Genomic DNA, 17,904 nt, shown 5'->3' on the forward strand with positions numbered 1-17,904 from the left:
ATTGTTACTGTGACTGATTTAGTAAGTAAGATGACATAAGTGATAACATAACATTTAGATTGTTGCTGTGACTGATTTAGTAAGTAAGATGACATAAGTGATAACATAACATTTAGATTGTTACTGTGACTGATTTAATAAGTAAGATGACATAAGTGATGACATAACATTTAGATTGTTACTGTGACTGATTTAGTAAGTAAGATGACATAAGTGATAACATAACATTTAGATTGTTAGTTACTGATTTAGTAAGTAAGATTACAAGTAATAACAGAACATTTAGATTGTTACTGTAAGTAAGATGACATAAGTGATAACATAACATTTAGATTGTTAGTTACTGATTTAGTAAGTAAGATGACATAAGTGATAACATAACATTTAGATTGTTAGTTACTGATTTAGTAAGTAAGATTACAAGTAATAACAGAACATTTAGATTGTTACTGTAAGTAAGATGACATAAGTGATAACATAACATTTGGATTGTTACTGTGACTGATTTAGTAAGTAAGATGACATAAGTGATGACATAACATTTAGATTGTTACTGTGACTGATTTAATAAGTAAGATTAAAAGTGATAACAGAATATTTAGATTGTTACTGTGAGTAAGATGACATAAGTGATAACATAACATTTAGATTGTTACTGTGACTGATTTAGTAAGTAAGATGATATAAGTGATAACATAACATTTAGATTGTTGCTGTGACTGATTTAATAAGTAAGATGACATAAGTGATGACATAACATTTAGATTGTTACTGTGACTGATTTAGTAAGTAAGATGACATAAGTGATAACATAACATTTAGATTGTTACTGTGACTGATTTAGTAAGTAAGATGACATAAGTGATAACATAACATTTAGATTGTTACTGTGACTGATTTAGTAAGTAAGATTACAAGTGATAACAGAACATTTAGATTGTTACTGAAAGTAAGATGACATAAGTGATAACATAACATTTTGATTGTTACTGTGACTGATTTAGTAAGTAAGATGACATAAGTGATAACATAACATTTAGATTGTTACTGTGACTGATTTAATAAGTAAGATGACATAAGTGATGACATAACATTTAGATTGTTACTGTGACTGATTTAGTAAGTAAGATGACATAAGTGATAACATAACATTTAGATTGTTACTGTGACTGATTTAGTAAGTAAGATGACTTAAGTGATAACATAACATTTGGATTGTTACTGTGACTGATTTAGTAAGTAAGATGACATAAGTGATAACATAACATTTAGATTGTCACTGTGACTGATTCAGTAAGTAAAATGACATAAGTGATAACATAACATCTAGATTGTTACTGTGACTGATTTAGTAAGTAAGATGACATAAGTGATAACATAACATTTGGATTGTTACTGTGACTGATTTAGTAAGTAAGATGACATAAGTGATGACATAACATTTAGATTGTTACTGTGACTGATTTAGTAAGTAAGATTACAAGTAATAACAGAACATTTAGATTGTTACTGTAAGTAAGATGACATAAGTGATGACATAACATTTAGATTGTTACTGTGACTGATTTAGTAAGTAAAATGACATAAGTGATAACATAACATTTAGATTGTTAGTTACTGATTTAGTAAGTAAGATTACAAGTGATAACAGAACATTTAGATTGTTACTGTAAGTAAGATGACATAAGTGATAACATAACATTTGGATTGTTACTGTGACTGATTTAGTAAGTAAGATGACATAAGTGATAACATAACATTTAGATTGTTAGTTACTGATTTAGTAGGTAAGGTTACAAGTGATAACAGAACATTTAGATTGTTACTGTAAGTAAGATGACATAAGTGATAACATTTGGATTGTTACTGTGACTGATTTAGTAAGTAAGATGACATAAGTGATGACATAACATTTAGATTGTTACTCTGACTGATTTAGTAAGTAAGATTACAAGTGATAACAGAACATTTAGATTGTTACTGTAAGTAAGATGACATAAGTGATAACAGAACATTTAGATTGTTAGTTACTGATTTAGTAGGTAAGATTACAAGTAATAACAGAACATTTAGATTTTTACTGTAAGTAAGATGACATAAGTGATAACATAACATTTAGATTGTTAGTGTTACTGATTTAATGACATAAGTGATAACATAACATTTAGATTGTTACTGTGACTGAATTAGTAAGTATGATGACATAAAAGCTCAACAGAAATGAAAGACGGCCGGCAGGAAGTCGAAAGGATACTTTCTCAAACCAATCACACACTTTTCCCGCTTCAAAATAAAAGCGCTGCGCTACACATCCGGTTTAACTACATTTACTAAATAAAAATGTCTTACATTACGATCATGCTTTGTCAATAACAATGGGCACCAGATCCGGTACTTTTTTGGCACCGACCAAAGGGAAAAAAAACCTCAATAGCCATAAGCGCACATAAACATGTTACATAGAATCCACAAGACTTGCAACAGAGGGGCGGGAGTGGTGGCTGCTATGGTGGCTGGCTGCTGCTATCTAAAGCGCTGCTCAGCCATCCATCGCCTCTAAGGGAATCAAGTGGTGGTGAAGGCGTGGGGTGCTGGTGGGGGTATGTGTGGGCATATGCCCATTGTCCAGGGTGTAGTGTTGTTGTGTCTATAGGCCTGGAGTCGCTCTGCAGGCGTTACGAGCATAGTTTAATACTTGAAAACATTTATTTTTTATTTTTACTCCATCCTCTTTTACTTAGTTCTTTTTAACTTATTCTCTTTAATTGCCTCCATGGACCCCCAGCACATATTTGTATTTTTCTGGCTGGCTGAAATAATGTCTAAATTATTTGTTCTTATTTGTTGGCCTAGTCTGGAGTGGGAAAAAACCTCCATGCCATGCACACATAAACACGTTACATTTAATCACGACAACTCGCAACAGCGGGGCGGGGAGTTGGGACCCTGGAGGTCGACTGCTGCTATGAAGCGCTGCCAGCCGACCATCACCCCGAGGGGGAAAACAAGCGGTGGTGGGTGTGTGTGTATGTGCCCATTGTCTTGGGTGTGATGATGTAATGTTCATAGACTGGGGCCGTTCTGCATGCAAGCAAAAGTTCGACTCCAGGTGTCGTTGAGGAGGGAGGGAGGTCAAAAGCGTCCATCATTGAGGTGTCCTCGGGGGTGTTTTCAGAACAGCCGGTTCCTGTTGTTCACAGCGTCAAGGCCATTCGAGGGAGTCAAATCGTAGATTAGGATGTTTGTTTTCCGCGAGCAGACAATACAATGACTTGTCTGTTCTATTCGTCCATGCTGGCTGCTCTCATATTCAATTTTACCTTTTCAAGCTCCTCCATGATGTGATCCATCTTGCGATTCAATTAGACCCCGTAATATCAAAAGTGATCGATGATGGAGAGAAAAGACGATTTCAAACGCCTCTCCTCTGACTTCCTTTGGTACGGGATGCCAAAAGAAGCGCTTCCTGATAAATACAGTTTGGCGCTTTGTAGTCAAAGGACACAGCAGCTATATCGGTCATGTGTTTTTTTCTTAAAAGTGACATCGAGGGACAAAGTATCACTCCTTGTGTTTCCTTAAGTTTCATAACCACCAGCGCCCCCTAGAGGGCCGCCAAAACATATGTGTTTTGGAGCTGGGGTCCATATGGACCGCCGTGGTACTCGGTTGTAAAACACTTTTCCACCACTTGTGGCAGTAATGACATCATCAAACAAACAGAAGAAGTCTGAAGCTAAAGTCATAGAGAGGTTTCTTAAGCGCACACGTGTGTGTGTGTGTGTGTGTGTGTGTGTGTGTGTGTGTGTGTGTGTGTGTGTGTGTGTGTGTGTGTGTGTGTGTGTGTGTGTGTGTGTGTGTGTGTGTGTGTGTGTGTGTGTGTGTGTGTGTGTGTGTGTGTGTGTGTGTGTGTGAACACCCTCCAAACGCCCCACCACCCATTGTTTACCTGTATCTCACCTTTTTTGAAAGGGGCGCCAGAAATTGGCTGTCTCCCTGTAATGTTTGATGCTGTTCGGTCTCCCTGTAATGTTTAATCCTGTTCTGTCTCCCTGTAATGTTTGATCCTGTTCTGTCTCCCTGTAATGTTTGATCCTGTTCTGTCTCCCTGTAATTTTTGATCCTGTCCTGTCTCCCTGTAATGTTTGATTCTGTTCCGTCTTCCTGTAATGTTTGATCCTGTTCTGTCTCCCTGTAATGTTTGATCCTGTTCTGTCTCCCTGTAATGTTTGATCCTGTTCGGTCTCCCTGTAATGTTTGATCCTGTTCGGTCTCCCTGTAATGTTTGATCCTGTTTGGTCTCCCTGTAATGTTTGATCCTGTTCGGTCTCCCTGTAATGTTTGATCCTGTTCGGTCTCCCTGTAATGTTTAATCCTGTTCTGTCTCCCTGTAATTTTTGATCCTGTTCTGTCTCCCTGTAATGTTTGATTCTGTTCCGTCTTCCTGTAATGTTTAATCCTGTTCTGTCTCCCTGTAATGTTTTATCCTGTTCTGTCTCCCTGTAATTTTTGATCCTGTTCGGTCTCCCTGTAATGTTTGATCCTGTTCGGTCTCCCTGTAATGTTTGATCCTGTCCTGTCTCCCTGTAATGTTTGATCCTGTCCTGTCTTCCTGTAATGTTTGATCCTGTTCTGTCTTCCTGTAATGTTTAATCCTGTGCTGTCTCCCTGTAATGTTTGATCCTGTTCTGTCTCCCTTTAATGTTTTATCCCGTTCTGTCTCCCTGTAATGTTTGATCCTGTTCGGTCTCTCTGTAATGTTTGATCCTGTTCGGTCTCCCTGTAATGTTTGATCCTGTCCAGTCTCCCTGTAATGTTTGATCCTGTTCGGTCTCCCTGTAATGTTTAATCCTGTTCTGTCTCCCTGTAATGTTTGATCCTGTTCTGTCTCCCTGTATTTTTTTATCCTGTCCTGTCTCCCTGTAATGTTTGATTCTGTTCCGTCTTCCTGTAATGTTTAATCATGTTCTGTCTCCCTGTAATGTTTTATCCTGTTCTGTCTCCCTGTAATGTTTGATCCTGTTCTGTCTCCCTGTAATTTTTTATCCTGTCCTGTCTCCCTGTAATGTTTGATTCTGTTCCGTCTTCCTGTAATGTTTAATCATGTTCTGTCTCCCTGTAATGTTTTATCCTGTTCTGTCTCCCTGTAATGTTTGATCCTGTTCTGTCTCCCTGTAATTTTTTATCCTGTCCTGTCTCCCTGTAATGTTTGATTCTGTTCCGTCTTCCTGTAATGTTTAATCCTGTTCTGTCTCCCTGTAATGTTTTATCCTGTTCTGTCTCCCTGTAATGTTTGATCCTGTTCTGTCTCCCTGTAATGTTTGATCTTGTTCGGTCTCCCTGTAATGTTTGATCCTGTTCTGTCTCCCTGTAATGTTTGTCTGATCTTGGGATTGTGCTGAAAATGTTTAATTTCCCCTCGGGGATTAATAAAGTATTTCTGATTCTGATCCTGTCTTGCACCTCAGCGCCGGCGTTGGCCGCACCGGCTGCTTCATCGTCATCGACGCCATGTTGGAGCGCATCCGCCACGAGCGCACCGCCGACATCTACGGCCACGTGACGCTGATGCGCTCGCAGAGGAACTACATGGTGCAGACGGAGGACCAGTACAGCTTCATCCACGAGGCGCTGCTGGAGGCGGTGGCCTGCGGGAACACGGAGGTGGCGGCCAGGAGTCTCTACTCCTACATGCAGAAGCTGGCCAAGGTGGAGAACGGCGAGCACGTCACCGGCATGGAGCTGGAGTTTAAGGTACAGTAAGACGGCCCCTCAGGGTGTCATCTGCATCATTCTTCTTTTTCCTCAAAGGTTATTGGAAATACGGCCATCACTTTTTGAGTCACTTTAGGATTGTAGAGGTTGCCCTCTAGTGGGTTCCTCGGACCACCACACACTGCCACGAGAGCCCGGATTTCAGGGTACAACACTGTTTTATTTTCATAAATAGTGCAAGGCTTTTGCTTTCCAGCAAAATGTCTTTTTCTGAGTCCGTGTCTCTCTCGCTCTCTCTGGCTCCCACTCCAACATGTCTCGTTCCGGCTGCTGCTAATAAAGGCGACAGGTGATTAGATAACAAGGCCCACCTGGGCCATCTACTCACCTGTCGCTGTCTTCGAGGTCGGTCCTTGCACACACTGTTCCACGGCGGGCCCGCAGGCCACGCCCCCCTCCACAAAGATCAAGTAAATAACAAACAAAATAACAAATTAAATAGCGAAATAATGAAATAACAAATTCAAATTCATCCTGATTCTAAATCGGTTCATGATTAAAAAAATTTAATAAAAAAAATAAAAAAGATTATTATTATTTTTTGTTTCTTATTGAGAATCCATTTTTGAAAATAAGTTTTTAGGCCATCTCCATGTGACCAGAAGGAGCTTTTCTAACCTGTAACCTGTTTTTTTTGTTTGTTTTTTTTCCTGAAAGTTTAATGGAAATACGACCATAACTTTTAGAGTCACGTTAAGACCAGTAGACAAAGTAAATAACAAACAGAAATATGATTAGAAATCTGTTAAGTTTTCCTTGACTTTTTTGTTTTGTTTTACAAAAAGTGCCAACAAAAATAATACAAAGCGGTCAGAATATGAATTTAAAAAAATCACATAACCTTTCATTTTTCACTTAAATATGACTATAAATCTGTTAAGTTTTCATTTATTTTTATTTTTTTTAAAATAGAAAAAAGTGCCAACAAATAAAATACAAAGCGGTCAGAATATGAATTTTAAAAATCACATAACCTTTCATTTTTCACTTAAATATGACTATAAATCTGTTAAATTTTCCTTTATTTTTATTTTTTAAAAATGTACAAAAAAGTGCCAACAAATATAATACAAAGCGGTCAGAATATGAATTTAAAAAAATCACACAACCTCTCATTTTTTATTTAAATACTGTATGACTATAAATCTGTTAAGTTTTCCTTTATTTTTTATTTTACAAAAATGTGAAAAAAGTGCCAACAAATATAATACAAAGCGGTCAGAATATGAATTTAAAAAAATCACATAACCTTTCATTTTTCACTTAAATATGACTATAAGTTTTGTTGTACTTGCGCAATGACAATAAAGACCTACCTACCTACCTACCTAAATCTGTTAAGTTTTCCTTTATTTTTATAAAACAAAATTTACAAAAAAGTGCCAACAAAAATAATGCAAAGCGGTCAGAATATGAATTTTAAAAAAAAACACATAACCTTTCATTTTTCACTTAAATATGACTATAAATCTGTTAAGTTTTCCTTTATTTTTATTTTTAAAAATTTAGAAAAAAGTGCCAACAAATATAATACAAAGTGGTCAGAATATGAATTTTAAAAAATCACACAACCTTTCATTTTTTTATTTAAATATGACTATGAATCTGTTTGCCTTTATTTTTTATTTTACAAAAATTTGAAAAAAGTGCCAACAAATATAATACAAAGCGGTCAGAATATGAATTTAAAAAATCACATAACCTTTCATTTTTCACTTAAATATGACTATAAATCTGTTAAGTTTTCCTTTATTTTTATTATAAGAAATTTAGAAAAAAATGCAAACAAATATAATACAAAGCGTTCAGAATAGGAATTTAAAAAAATCCCACAACCTTTCATTTTTTATTTAAATACTGTATGACTATAAATCTGTTAAGTTTTCCTTTATTTTTTATTTTACATAAATTTGAAAAAAGTGCCAACAAATATAATACAAAGCGGTCAGAATATGAATTTAAAAAAATCACATAACCTTTCATTTTTCACTTAAATATGACTATAAATCTGTTAAGTTTTCCTTTATTTTTATTTTAAGAAATTTAGAAAAAAATGCAAACAAATATAATACAAAGCGTTCAGAATAGGAATTTTAAAAAATCCCACAACCTTTCATTTTTTATTTAAATACTGTATGACTATAAATCTGTTAAGTTTTCCTTTATTTTTTATTTTACATAAATTTGAAAAAAGTGCCAACAAATATAATACAAAGCGGTCAGAATATGAATTTTAAAAAATCACATAACCTTTCATTTTTCACTTAAATATGACTATAAGTTTTGTTGTACTTGTGCAATGACAATAAAGACCTACCTACCTACCTACCTAAATCTGTTAAGTTTTCCTTTATTTTTATAAAACAAAATTTACAAAAAAGTGCCAACAAAAATAATGCAAAGCGGTCAGAATATGAATTAAAAAAAAACACATAACCTTTCATTTTTCACTTAAATATGACTATAAATCTGTTAAGTTTTCCTTTATTTTTATAAAACAAAATTTACAAAAAAGTGCCAACAAAAATAATACAAAGCGGTCAGAATATGAATTTAAAAAAATCACATAACCTTTCATTTTTCACTTAAATATGACTATAAATCTGTTAACTTTTCCTTTATTTTTATTTTAAGAAATTTAGAAAAAAGTGCCAACAAATATAATACAAAGCGGTCAGAATAGGAATTTTAAAAAATCACACAACCTTTCATTTTTTATTTAAATACTGTATGACTATAAATCTGTTTAGTTTTCTTTTATTTTTTATTTTACAAAAATTTGAAAAAAGTGCCAACAAATATAATACAAAGCGGTCAGAATATGAATTTTAAAAAAACACATAACCTTTCATTTTTCACTTAAATATGACTATAAGTTTTGTTGTAATTGTGCAATGACAATAAAGACCTACCTACCTACCTAAATCTCTTAAGTTTTCCTTTATTTTTATTAAAGAAAATTTACAAAAAAGTGCCAACAAAAATAATACAAAGCGGTCAGAATATGAATTTAAAAAATCACATAACCTTTCATTTTTCACTTAAATATGACTATAAATCTGTTAAGTTTTCCTTTATTTTTATTTTTAAAAATTTAGAAAAAAGTGCCAAAAAATATAATACAAAGCGGTCACAATATGAATTTAAAAAATCACATAACCTTTCATTTTTTATTTAAATATGACTATAAATCTGTTAAATTTTCCTTTATTTTTATTTTTAAAAAATGTACAAAAAAGTGCCAACAAATATAATACAAAGCGATCAGAATATGAATTTCAAAAATCACATAACCTTTCATTTTTCACTTAAATATGACTATAAGTTTTGTTGTACTTGTGCAATGACAATAAAGACCTGCCTACCTACCTACCTAAATCTGTTAAGTTTTCCTTTATTTTTATAAAACAAAATTTACAAAAAAGTGCCAACAAAAATAATGCAAAGCGGTCAGAATATGAATTTAAAAAAAACACATAACTTTTCATTTTTTATTTAAATATGACTATAAATCTGTTAAGTTTTCCTTTATTTTTATTTTAAAAAATTTAGAAAAAAGTGCCAAAAAATATCATACAAAGCGGTTAGAATATGAATTTAAAAAATCACATAACCTTTCATTTTTTATTTAAATATGACTATAAATCTGTTAAATTTTCCTTTATTTTTATTTTTAAAAAATGTACAAAAAAGTGCCAACAAATATAATACAAAGCGATCAGAATATGAATTTCAAAAATCACATAACCTTTCATTTTTCACTTAAATATGACTATAAGTTTTGTTGTACTTGTGCAATGACAATAAAGACCTGCCTACCTACCTACCTAAATCTGTTAAGTTTTCCTTTATTTTTATAAAACAAAATTTACAAAAAAGTGCCAACAAAAATAATGCAAAGCGGTCAGAATATGAATTAAAAAAAAACACATAACTTTTCATTTTTTATTTAAATATGACTATAAATCTGTTAAGTTTTCCTTTATTTTTATTTTAAAAAATTTAGAAAAAAGTGCCAAAAAATATCATACAAAGCGGTCAGAATATGAATTTTAAAAATCACATAACCTTTCATTTTTTATTTAAATATGACTATAAATCTGTTAAATTTTCCTTTATTTTTATTTTTAAAAAATGTACAAAAAAGTGCCAACAAATATAATACAAAGCGATCAGAATATGAATTTAAAAAATCACATAACCTTTCATTTTTCACTTAAATATGACTATAAGTTTTGTTGTACTTGTGCAATGACAATAAAGACCTGCCTACCTACCTACCTAAATCTGTTAAGTTTTCCTTTATTTTTATAAAACAAAATTTACAAAAAAGTGCCAACAAAAATAATGCAAAGCGGTCAGAATATGAATTTAAAAAAAACACATAACTTTTCATTTTTTATTTAAATATGACTATAAATCTGTTAAGTTTTCCTTTATTTTTATTTTTAAAAATTTAGAAAAAAGTGCCAAAAAATATAATACAAAGCGGTCAGAATATGAATTTAAAAAATCACATAACCTTTCCTTTTTTATTTAAATATGACTATAAATCTGTTAAATTTTCCTTTATTTTTATTTTTTAAAAATGTACAAAAAAGTGCCAACAAATATAATACAAAGCGATCAGAATATGAATTTAAAAAATCACATAACCTTTCATTTTTCACTTAAATATGACTATAAGTTTTGTTGTACTTGTGCAATGACAATAAAGACCTGCCTACCTACCTACCTAAATCTGTTAAGTTTTCCTTTATTTTTATAAAACAAAATTTACAAAAAAGTGCCAACAAAAATAATGCAAAGCGGTCAGAATATGAATTAAAAAAAAAAACACATAACTTTTCATTTTTTATTTAAATATGACTATAAATCTGTTAAGTTTTCCTTTATTTTTATTTTAAAAAATTTAGAAAAAAGTGCCAAAAAATATCATACAAAGCAGTCAGAATATGAATTTTAAAAATCACATAACCTTTCATTTTTTATTTAAATATGACTATAAATCTGTTAAATTTTCCTTTGTTTTTATTTTTGAAAAATGTACAAAAAAGTGCCAACAAATATAATACAAAGCGATCAGAATATGAATTAAAAAAATCACATAACCTTTCATTTTTCACTCAAATATGACTATAAATCTGTTAAGTTTTCCTTTATTTATTAATTTTTTTAAATTGAAAAAAGTGCCAGCAAATATAATACAAAGCGGTCAGAATATGAATTTAAAAAATCACATAACCTTTCATTTTTTATTTAAATATGATTAGAAATCTGTTGAGTTTTCCTTTCTTTCTTTTTTTCTTCTTTTTTTCACAAAAAAGTGATAAGGTGGCGACTTGTCCGCCCGCAGCTGAGATAGGCTCCAGCGACCTCAAAAGGGACAAGCGGTAGAAAATGAATGGATGGATAACAAATTAAATGGCAAAAATATGAAATAACAAATTAATAGGGGTGCACAAAATAATTTAAAAATGATTTAAGTAGGGTCTTTATGACTTTTTTAATAATATTGTTTTTTTCTGAGTGATTATTCACTCTCCTAAATGACAAATGTGGTTACTTGTCAGGTCCCAGGGTAGGAAAGCCGCTACTTAGCCGTCCTATCCAAGAGTGCAGTGAAGGGAGCATATTATTCCAGATTTAATTCCTGCCTGTATGTCCTCCACACGCAGCGACTGGCCAACACCAAAGCCCACACGTCCCGCTTCGTCACAGCCAACCTCCCCTGCAACAAATTCAAGAACCGGCTTGTCAACATCATGCCCTACGAGACCACCCGCGTCTGCCTGCAGCCCATCCGAGGCCTGGAGGGGTCGGACTACATCAACGCCAGCTACATTGACGGTTACAGGTACGTTCACCCCGGGGGGGGGGGGGGGGGGGGGGGACACTAACAGGACCTGGCCGCTTGTCGTCCCGCTTATCGTTTGACGAGCGAACGGATCGGAGAGGTTTGCGCCACGGCGCTGGCGCCTGTCACGTCAGGTCAGCTTCAGCCCTGGCGTGTACGCGTCCTGTCTCGCCGCACGCCACTGTCCGTGTCATGAGATGCGAGGTAAAGATGATTCAGACTGCTTGCGCACACACTTTATGACTCTTTACTTCTTCAACGCACCACGGAAATGAGGACGAGCTTCAAATACACAACATGTTGTAGAGCAGGGGTCACCAACGTGGTGCCCGCGGGCACCAGGTAGCCCGTAAGGACCAGATGAGTAGCCTGCTGGCCTGTTCTAAAAATAGTTCAAATAGCAGCACTTACCAGTGAGCTGCCTCTATTTTTGGAATTTTATTTATTTACTAGCAAGCTGGTCTCGCTTTGGCCGACATTTTTAATTCTAAGAGAGACAAAACTCAAATAGAATTTGAAAATCCAAGAAAATATTTTAAAGACTTGGTCTTCACTTGTTTAAATAAATTCATTTTTTTACTTTGCTTCTTATAACTTTCAGATAGACAATTTTAGAGAAAAAATACAACCTTAAAAATGATTTTAGGATTTTTAAACACATATACCTTTTAAATTCCTTCCTCTTGTTTCCTGACAATTTAAATCAATGTTCAAGTATTTTTTGTTTTTTTTTATTGTAAAGAATATTAAATACATTTTAATTTAATTCTTCATTTTAGCTTCTGTTTTTTCGACGAAGAATATTTGTGAAATATTTCTTCAAACTTATTATGATTAAAATTCAAAAAAATTATTCCGGCAAATCTAGAAAATCTGTAGAATCAAATTTAAATCTTATTTCAAAGTATTTTGAATGTTTTTTAAAATTTTTGTTCTGGAAAATCTAGAAGAAATAATGATTTGTCTTTGTTAGAAATATAGCTTGGTCCAATTTGTTATATATTCTAACAAAGTGCAGATTGGATTTTAACCTATTTAAAACATGTCATCAAAATTCTAAAATTAATCTTAATCAGGAAAAATTACTAATGATGTTCCATAAATTATTTTTTTATTTTTTTCAAAAAGATTCGAATTAGCTAGTTTTTCTCTTCTTTTTTTCGGTTGAATTTTGAAATTTAAAGAGTCGAAATTGAAGATAAACTATGTTTCAAAATTTAATTGTCATTTTTTTCGTGTTTTCTCCTCTTTTAAACCGTTCAATTAAGTGTAAATGTCATTAATTATTAATAATAACGTAGAGTTAAAGGTAAATTGAGCAAATTGGCTATTTCTGGCAATTTTTTTTAAGTGTGTATCAAACTGGTAGCCCTTTGCATTAATCAGTACCCAAGAAGTAGCTCTTGCTTTCAAAAAGGTTGGTGACCCCTGTTGTAGAGTCTACACAAGCAGTGAAGTTGTAAATGGTAAATAAAAAGAGAATACAACAAATCCTTTTCAACTTATATTCAATTGAATAGACTGCAAAGACAAGATATTTCATGTTCACACTGAGAAACTTTGTTATTTTTTTGCAAATAATCATAAACTTAGAATAAATGGCAGCAATACATTGCAAAAAAGGGCATTTTTACCAGTGTGTTACATGGCCTTTCCTTTTAACAACACTCAGTAAAGGTTTGGGAACTGAGGAGACACATTTTTGAAGTGGAATTATTTCCCATTCTTGCTTGATGTACAGCTTAAGTTGTTCAACAGTCTCCCTTCTCATATTTTAGCCTTCATATTTTCAATGGGAGACAGGTCTGGACTACAGGCAGGCCAGTCTAGTACCCGCACTCTTTTACTACGAAGCCATGTTGATGTAACACGTGGCTTGGTATTGTCTTGCTGAAATAAGCAGGGGCGTCCATGATGACGTTGCTTGGATGGCAACATATGTTGCCCCAAAACCAGTATGTACCTTTCAGCATTAATGGTGCCTTCACAGATGTGTAAGTTACCCATGTCTTGGGCACTAATACACCCCCACACCATCACACATGCTGCCTTTTACACTTTGACCCTAGAACAGTCCGAATGGTTCTTTTCCTCCTTGGTCCACAGTTTCCAAAAAAATTTGAAATGTGAACTCGTCAGACCACAGGACACTTTTCCACTTTGCATCAGTCCATCTTAGATGAGCTCGGACCCAGCAAAGCGTTTCCGGGTGTTGTTGATAAATGGCTTTGGCTTTGATAGTAGAGTTTTAACTTGCACTCACAGATGTAGCGACCAACTGTAGTTACTGACAGTAGTTTTCTGAAGTGTTCCTGAGCCCAAGTGGTGATGTCCTTTACACACTGATGTCGCTTTTCGATACAGTGCGCCTGAGAGATCGACGGTCCCGAGCATTCAATGTTGGTTTTCTGCCTTGCTGCTTACGTCCATATTCAACTTCTCAGCATAAAAACAACTGCAGACGTGAATTGTCGATGAGACTAATATTTGTAGCAGGAAATCAACTGCAAACAAACTTGTCCTTTTCCTCATTAGCAGCACTCGTTATGTCAATCAAATACGTTACTTAGCCATGCACCAATAAGTCCAACTTAGCTTTCCACACATTAAAACCCTGTAAAGGCTTAGTGGCCACATGCGTGGACAGCACCTTTTAGCTCTTATTTCCAAAATTGTGTACACTACTGAATTGGGGTCTTATGGCCACTTATGTGGACACTTATACTGCCATCTGGTGGTGTGAGAAGAGTATAACATACAATGGAATTTGGAAAACAATAAGTGTAAAAATAAGAATTAGCATGTCACTAAACATGAAGTACACGTTTGTGTACTTATGGACTAAGTACATCATATCAAAAGATGATTCTTAGTGTTTATTCTAATTAGGGTCCAATAAGCCCAAATACCAAAGATAAACATAAAAAAAAGCATGTAAACAAACAGCTTGGGCCTTAAGAGGTTAAAGTTTTCATTTGTGCCTCCAATCTTTTCTTCTTTAAATACTGTCAGTGTCAAGTGAAGGGATGATGAATGGTTTCAATGTTTAATCAAATATATATTTTTTAAGAGTGTATAAATCAATTTCATCCAATTTTAAATATTTTAATAAATATTTGCCTCTAAACTTTTCAAAAATAGGCCCAAATCTGCGCTGACGCAGGTAAATAAAGACTAATTGGGGCTATGGACGCTCACCCTAAACCCTGAGGTCGTTGGAGAGGTGTTTTTCTCAGGTGGTATTTGGTGAAAAAAACCTGGAACATAAGTTTTGCTAAAAAAATAAATAAGAAGAAATGGGTTTTTTGTATTTTTTTTTTACAAAATGTAGCTAAAAGGTTTACCCCGGCTGTGTGTGTGCAGGCAGCAGAAAGGCTACATCGCCACCCAGGGGCCACTGGCAGAAACCACAGAGGACTTCTGGAGGATGCTGTGGGAGCACAACTCTACCATCGTGGTCATGCTGACTAAACTAAGAGAGATGGGCCGGGTGAGCACACACACATCATGTTCACACACACTATACACTATGGACAATATATATATATATTTTTTTTTTAAATAAATGTGCATATAAAAAAAAAGAAAAATTCAAATTGTCATTGTGTGTGTAGAATTTTTAGGATATAAAATAATTTATTCCATTTTGGAATAAGGATGTAATAAAAAAAGTGAAACGCTCTCAATGTATTCACATTGTTTCACTTGTCCACATTTTGTTATGTTACAGCCTTATTCCAAAATGGAATACATTCATTTTTGTCCTCAAAATTCTACACACAATACCCCATGATGACAATGCAAAAAGGGTTTTTATTTTTTATTTAATAAATGTGCACATAAAAAAAAGAAAAATTCACATTGTCATTGTGTGTGTAGAATTTTTAGGATATAAAATAATTTATTTTATTTTGGAATAAGGATGTAATAAAAAAAATGTGGAAAAAAAGTTAAGCGCTCTCAATGTATTCACATTGTTTCACTTGTCTACATTTTGTTATGTTACAGCCTTATTCCAAAATGGAATAATTGTCCTTAAAATTCTACACACAATACCCCATAATGACAATGCAAAAATGTATTTATTTTTTTTAAATAAATGTGCAATTAAAAAAAGGAAAATTCAAATTGTCATTGAGTGTGTAGAATGTTTAGGATATAAAATAATTTATTCCATTTTGGAATAAGGCTGGAATAAAAAAAAAAAGTGGAAAAAAAGTGAAGCGCTCTCAACGTATTCACATTGTTTCACTTCTCTACATTTTGTTATGTTGCAGCCTTATTCCAAAATGGAATACATTCATTTTTGTCCTCAAAATTCTACACACAATATCCCAAAATGACAATGCAAAAATGTTTTTTTTGTTTTTTTTTAAATAAATGTGCAATAAAAAAAAGGAAAATTCAAATTGTCATTGTGTGTGTAGAATTTTTAAGATATAAAATAATTTATTCCATTTTGGAATAAGGCTGTAATAAAAAAAAAAGTGAAAAAAAAAGTTAAGCGCTCTCAACGTATTCACATTGTTTCACGTGTCTACATTTTGTTATGTTGCAGCCTTATTCCAAAATGGAATACATTCATTTTTGTCCTCAAAATTCTACACACAATACCCCAAAATGACAATGCAAAAAGGTGTTTTTTTTATTTTTTTTAAAATGAAAGTGATATTAAAAAAAAGATACATTTACATTGTCATTGTGTGTGTAGAATTTTGAGGACATAAAATAATTAATTCAATTTTGGAATGAGGCTGTGAAAAAAAAGTTAAGCGCTCTCAATGTTTTCACATTGTTTCACTTGTCCACATTTTGTTATGTTACAGCCTTATTCCAAAATGGAATAATTGTCCTTAAAATTCTACACACAATACCCCATAATGACAATGCAAAAAGTTTGTATTTTTTATAGTTTTTAAATAAATGTGCAATTTAAAAAAAAGAAAAATTCACATTGTCATTGTGTGTGTAGAATTTTTTAGGATATAAAATAATTGATTCCATTTTGGAATAAGGTTGTAATAAAAACATGTGTTCACTCCTCCACATTTTGTTATGTTACAGCCTTATTCCAAAATGGAATACATTCATTTTTGTCCTCAAAATTCTACATACAATACCCCAAAAGTTTTTTTGTTTGTTTTTTTTTAAATAAATTTGCAGTTAAAAAAAAATTCACATTCTCATTGTGTGTGTAGAATTTGTAAGATATAAAATAATGTATTCCATTTTGGAATAAGGCTGTAATAAAAATATGTGGAAAAAAAAGTTAAGCACTCTCAATGTATTCACATTGTTTCACTTGTCCACATTTTGTTATGTTACAGCCTTATTCCAAAATGGAATAATTGTCCTCAAAATTCTACACACAATACCCCATAATGACAATGCAAAAATGTTTTTTTTGTTTTTTTTTAAATAAATGTGCAATTAAAAAAAGGAAAATTCAAATTGTCATTGTGTGTGTAGAATTTTTAAGATATAAAATAATTTATTCCATTTTGGAATAAGGCTGTAATAAAAAAAAATGTGAAAAAAAAGTTAAGCGCTCTCAATGTTTTCACATTGTTTCACTTGTCCACATTTTGTTATGTTACAGCCTTATTAAAAAATGGAATAATTGTCCTTAAAATTCTACACACAATACCCCATAATGACAATGCAAAAAGTTTGTATTTTTTATCGTTTTTAAATAAATGTGCAATTTAAAAAAAAGAAAAATTCACATTGTCATTGTGTGTGTAGAATTTTTTAGGATATAAAATAATTGATTCCATTTTGGAATAAGGCTGTAATAAAAAAATGTGTTCACTCCTCCACATTTTGTTATGTTACAGCCTTATTCCAAAATGGAATACATTCATTTTTGTCCTCAAAATTCTACATACAATACCCCAAAAGTTTTTTTGTTTGTTTTTTTTTAAATAAATTTGCAGTTAAAAAAAAATTCACATTCTCATTGTGTGTGTAGAATTTGTAAGATATAAAATAATGTATTCCATTTTGGAAAAAGGCTGTAATAAAAATATGTGGAAAAAAAAGTTAAGCACTCTCAATGTATTCACATTGTTTCACTTGTCCACATTTTGTTATGTTACAGCCTTATTCCAAAATGGAATAATTGTCCTCAAAATTCTACACACAATACCCCATAATGACAATGCAAAAATGTTTTTTTTGTTTTTTTTTAAATAAATGTGCAATCAAAAAAAGGAAAATTCAAATTGTCATTGTGTGTGTAGAATTTTTAAGATATAAAATAATTTATTCCA

At 32.6% G+C, this 17,904-nt stretch overlaps 1 protein-coding gene across 1 annotated transcript in view; it reads left to right on the plus strand.

The window, feature by feature from the left end:
• The window catches only part of LOC133630591 (receptor-type tyrosine-protein phosphatase S-like), a 375,093-nt gene that overhangs the window by 335,249 nt on the left and 21,940 nt on the right, over positions 1 to 17,904 (plus strand). Inside the window, exons 29-31 of the mRNA XM_062022176.1 lie at positions 5,469 to 5,754; positions 11,454 to 11,632; positions 14,996 to 15,122. Of these exons, the coding sequence (XP_061878160.1) occupies positions 5,469 to 5,754; positions 11,454 to 11,632; positions 14,996 to 15,122 (592 nt within the window). The remainder of the gene's footprint in view (positions 1 to 5,468; positions 5,755 to 11,453; positions 11,633 to 14,995; positions 15,123 to 17,904) is intronic.

The sequence above is a fragment of the Entelurus aequoreus genome, linkage group LG16 (assembly GCF_033978785.1).
Source record: "Entelurus aequoreus isolate RoL-2023_Sb linkage group LG16, RoL_Eaeq_v1.1, whole genome shotgun sequence".
NCBI lineage: Eukaryota > Metazoa > Chordata > Actinopteri > Syngnathiformes > Syngnathidae > Entelurus > Entelurus aequoreus.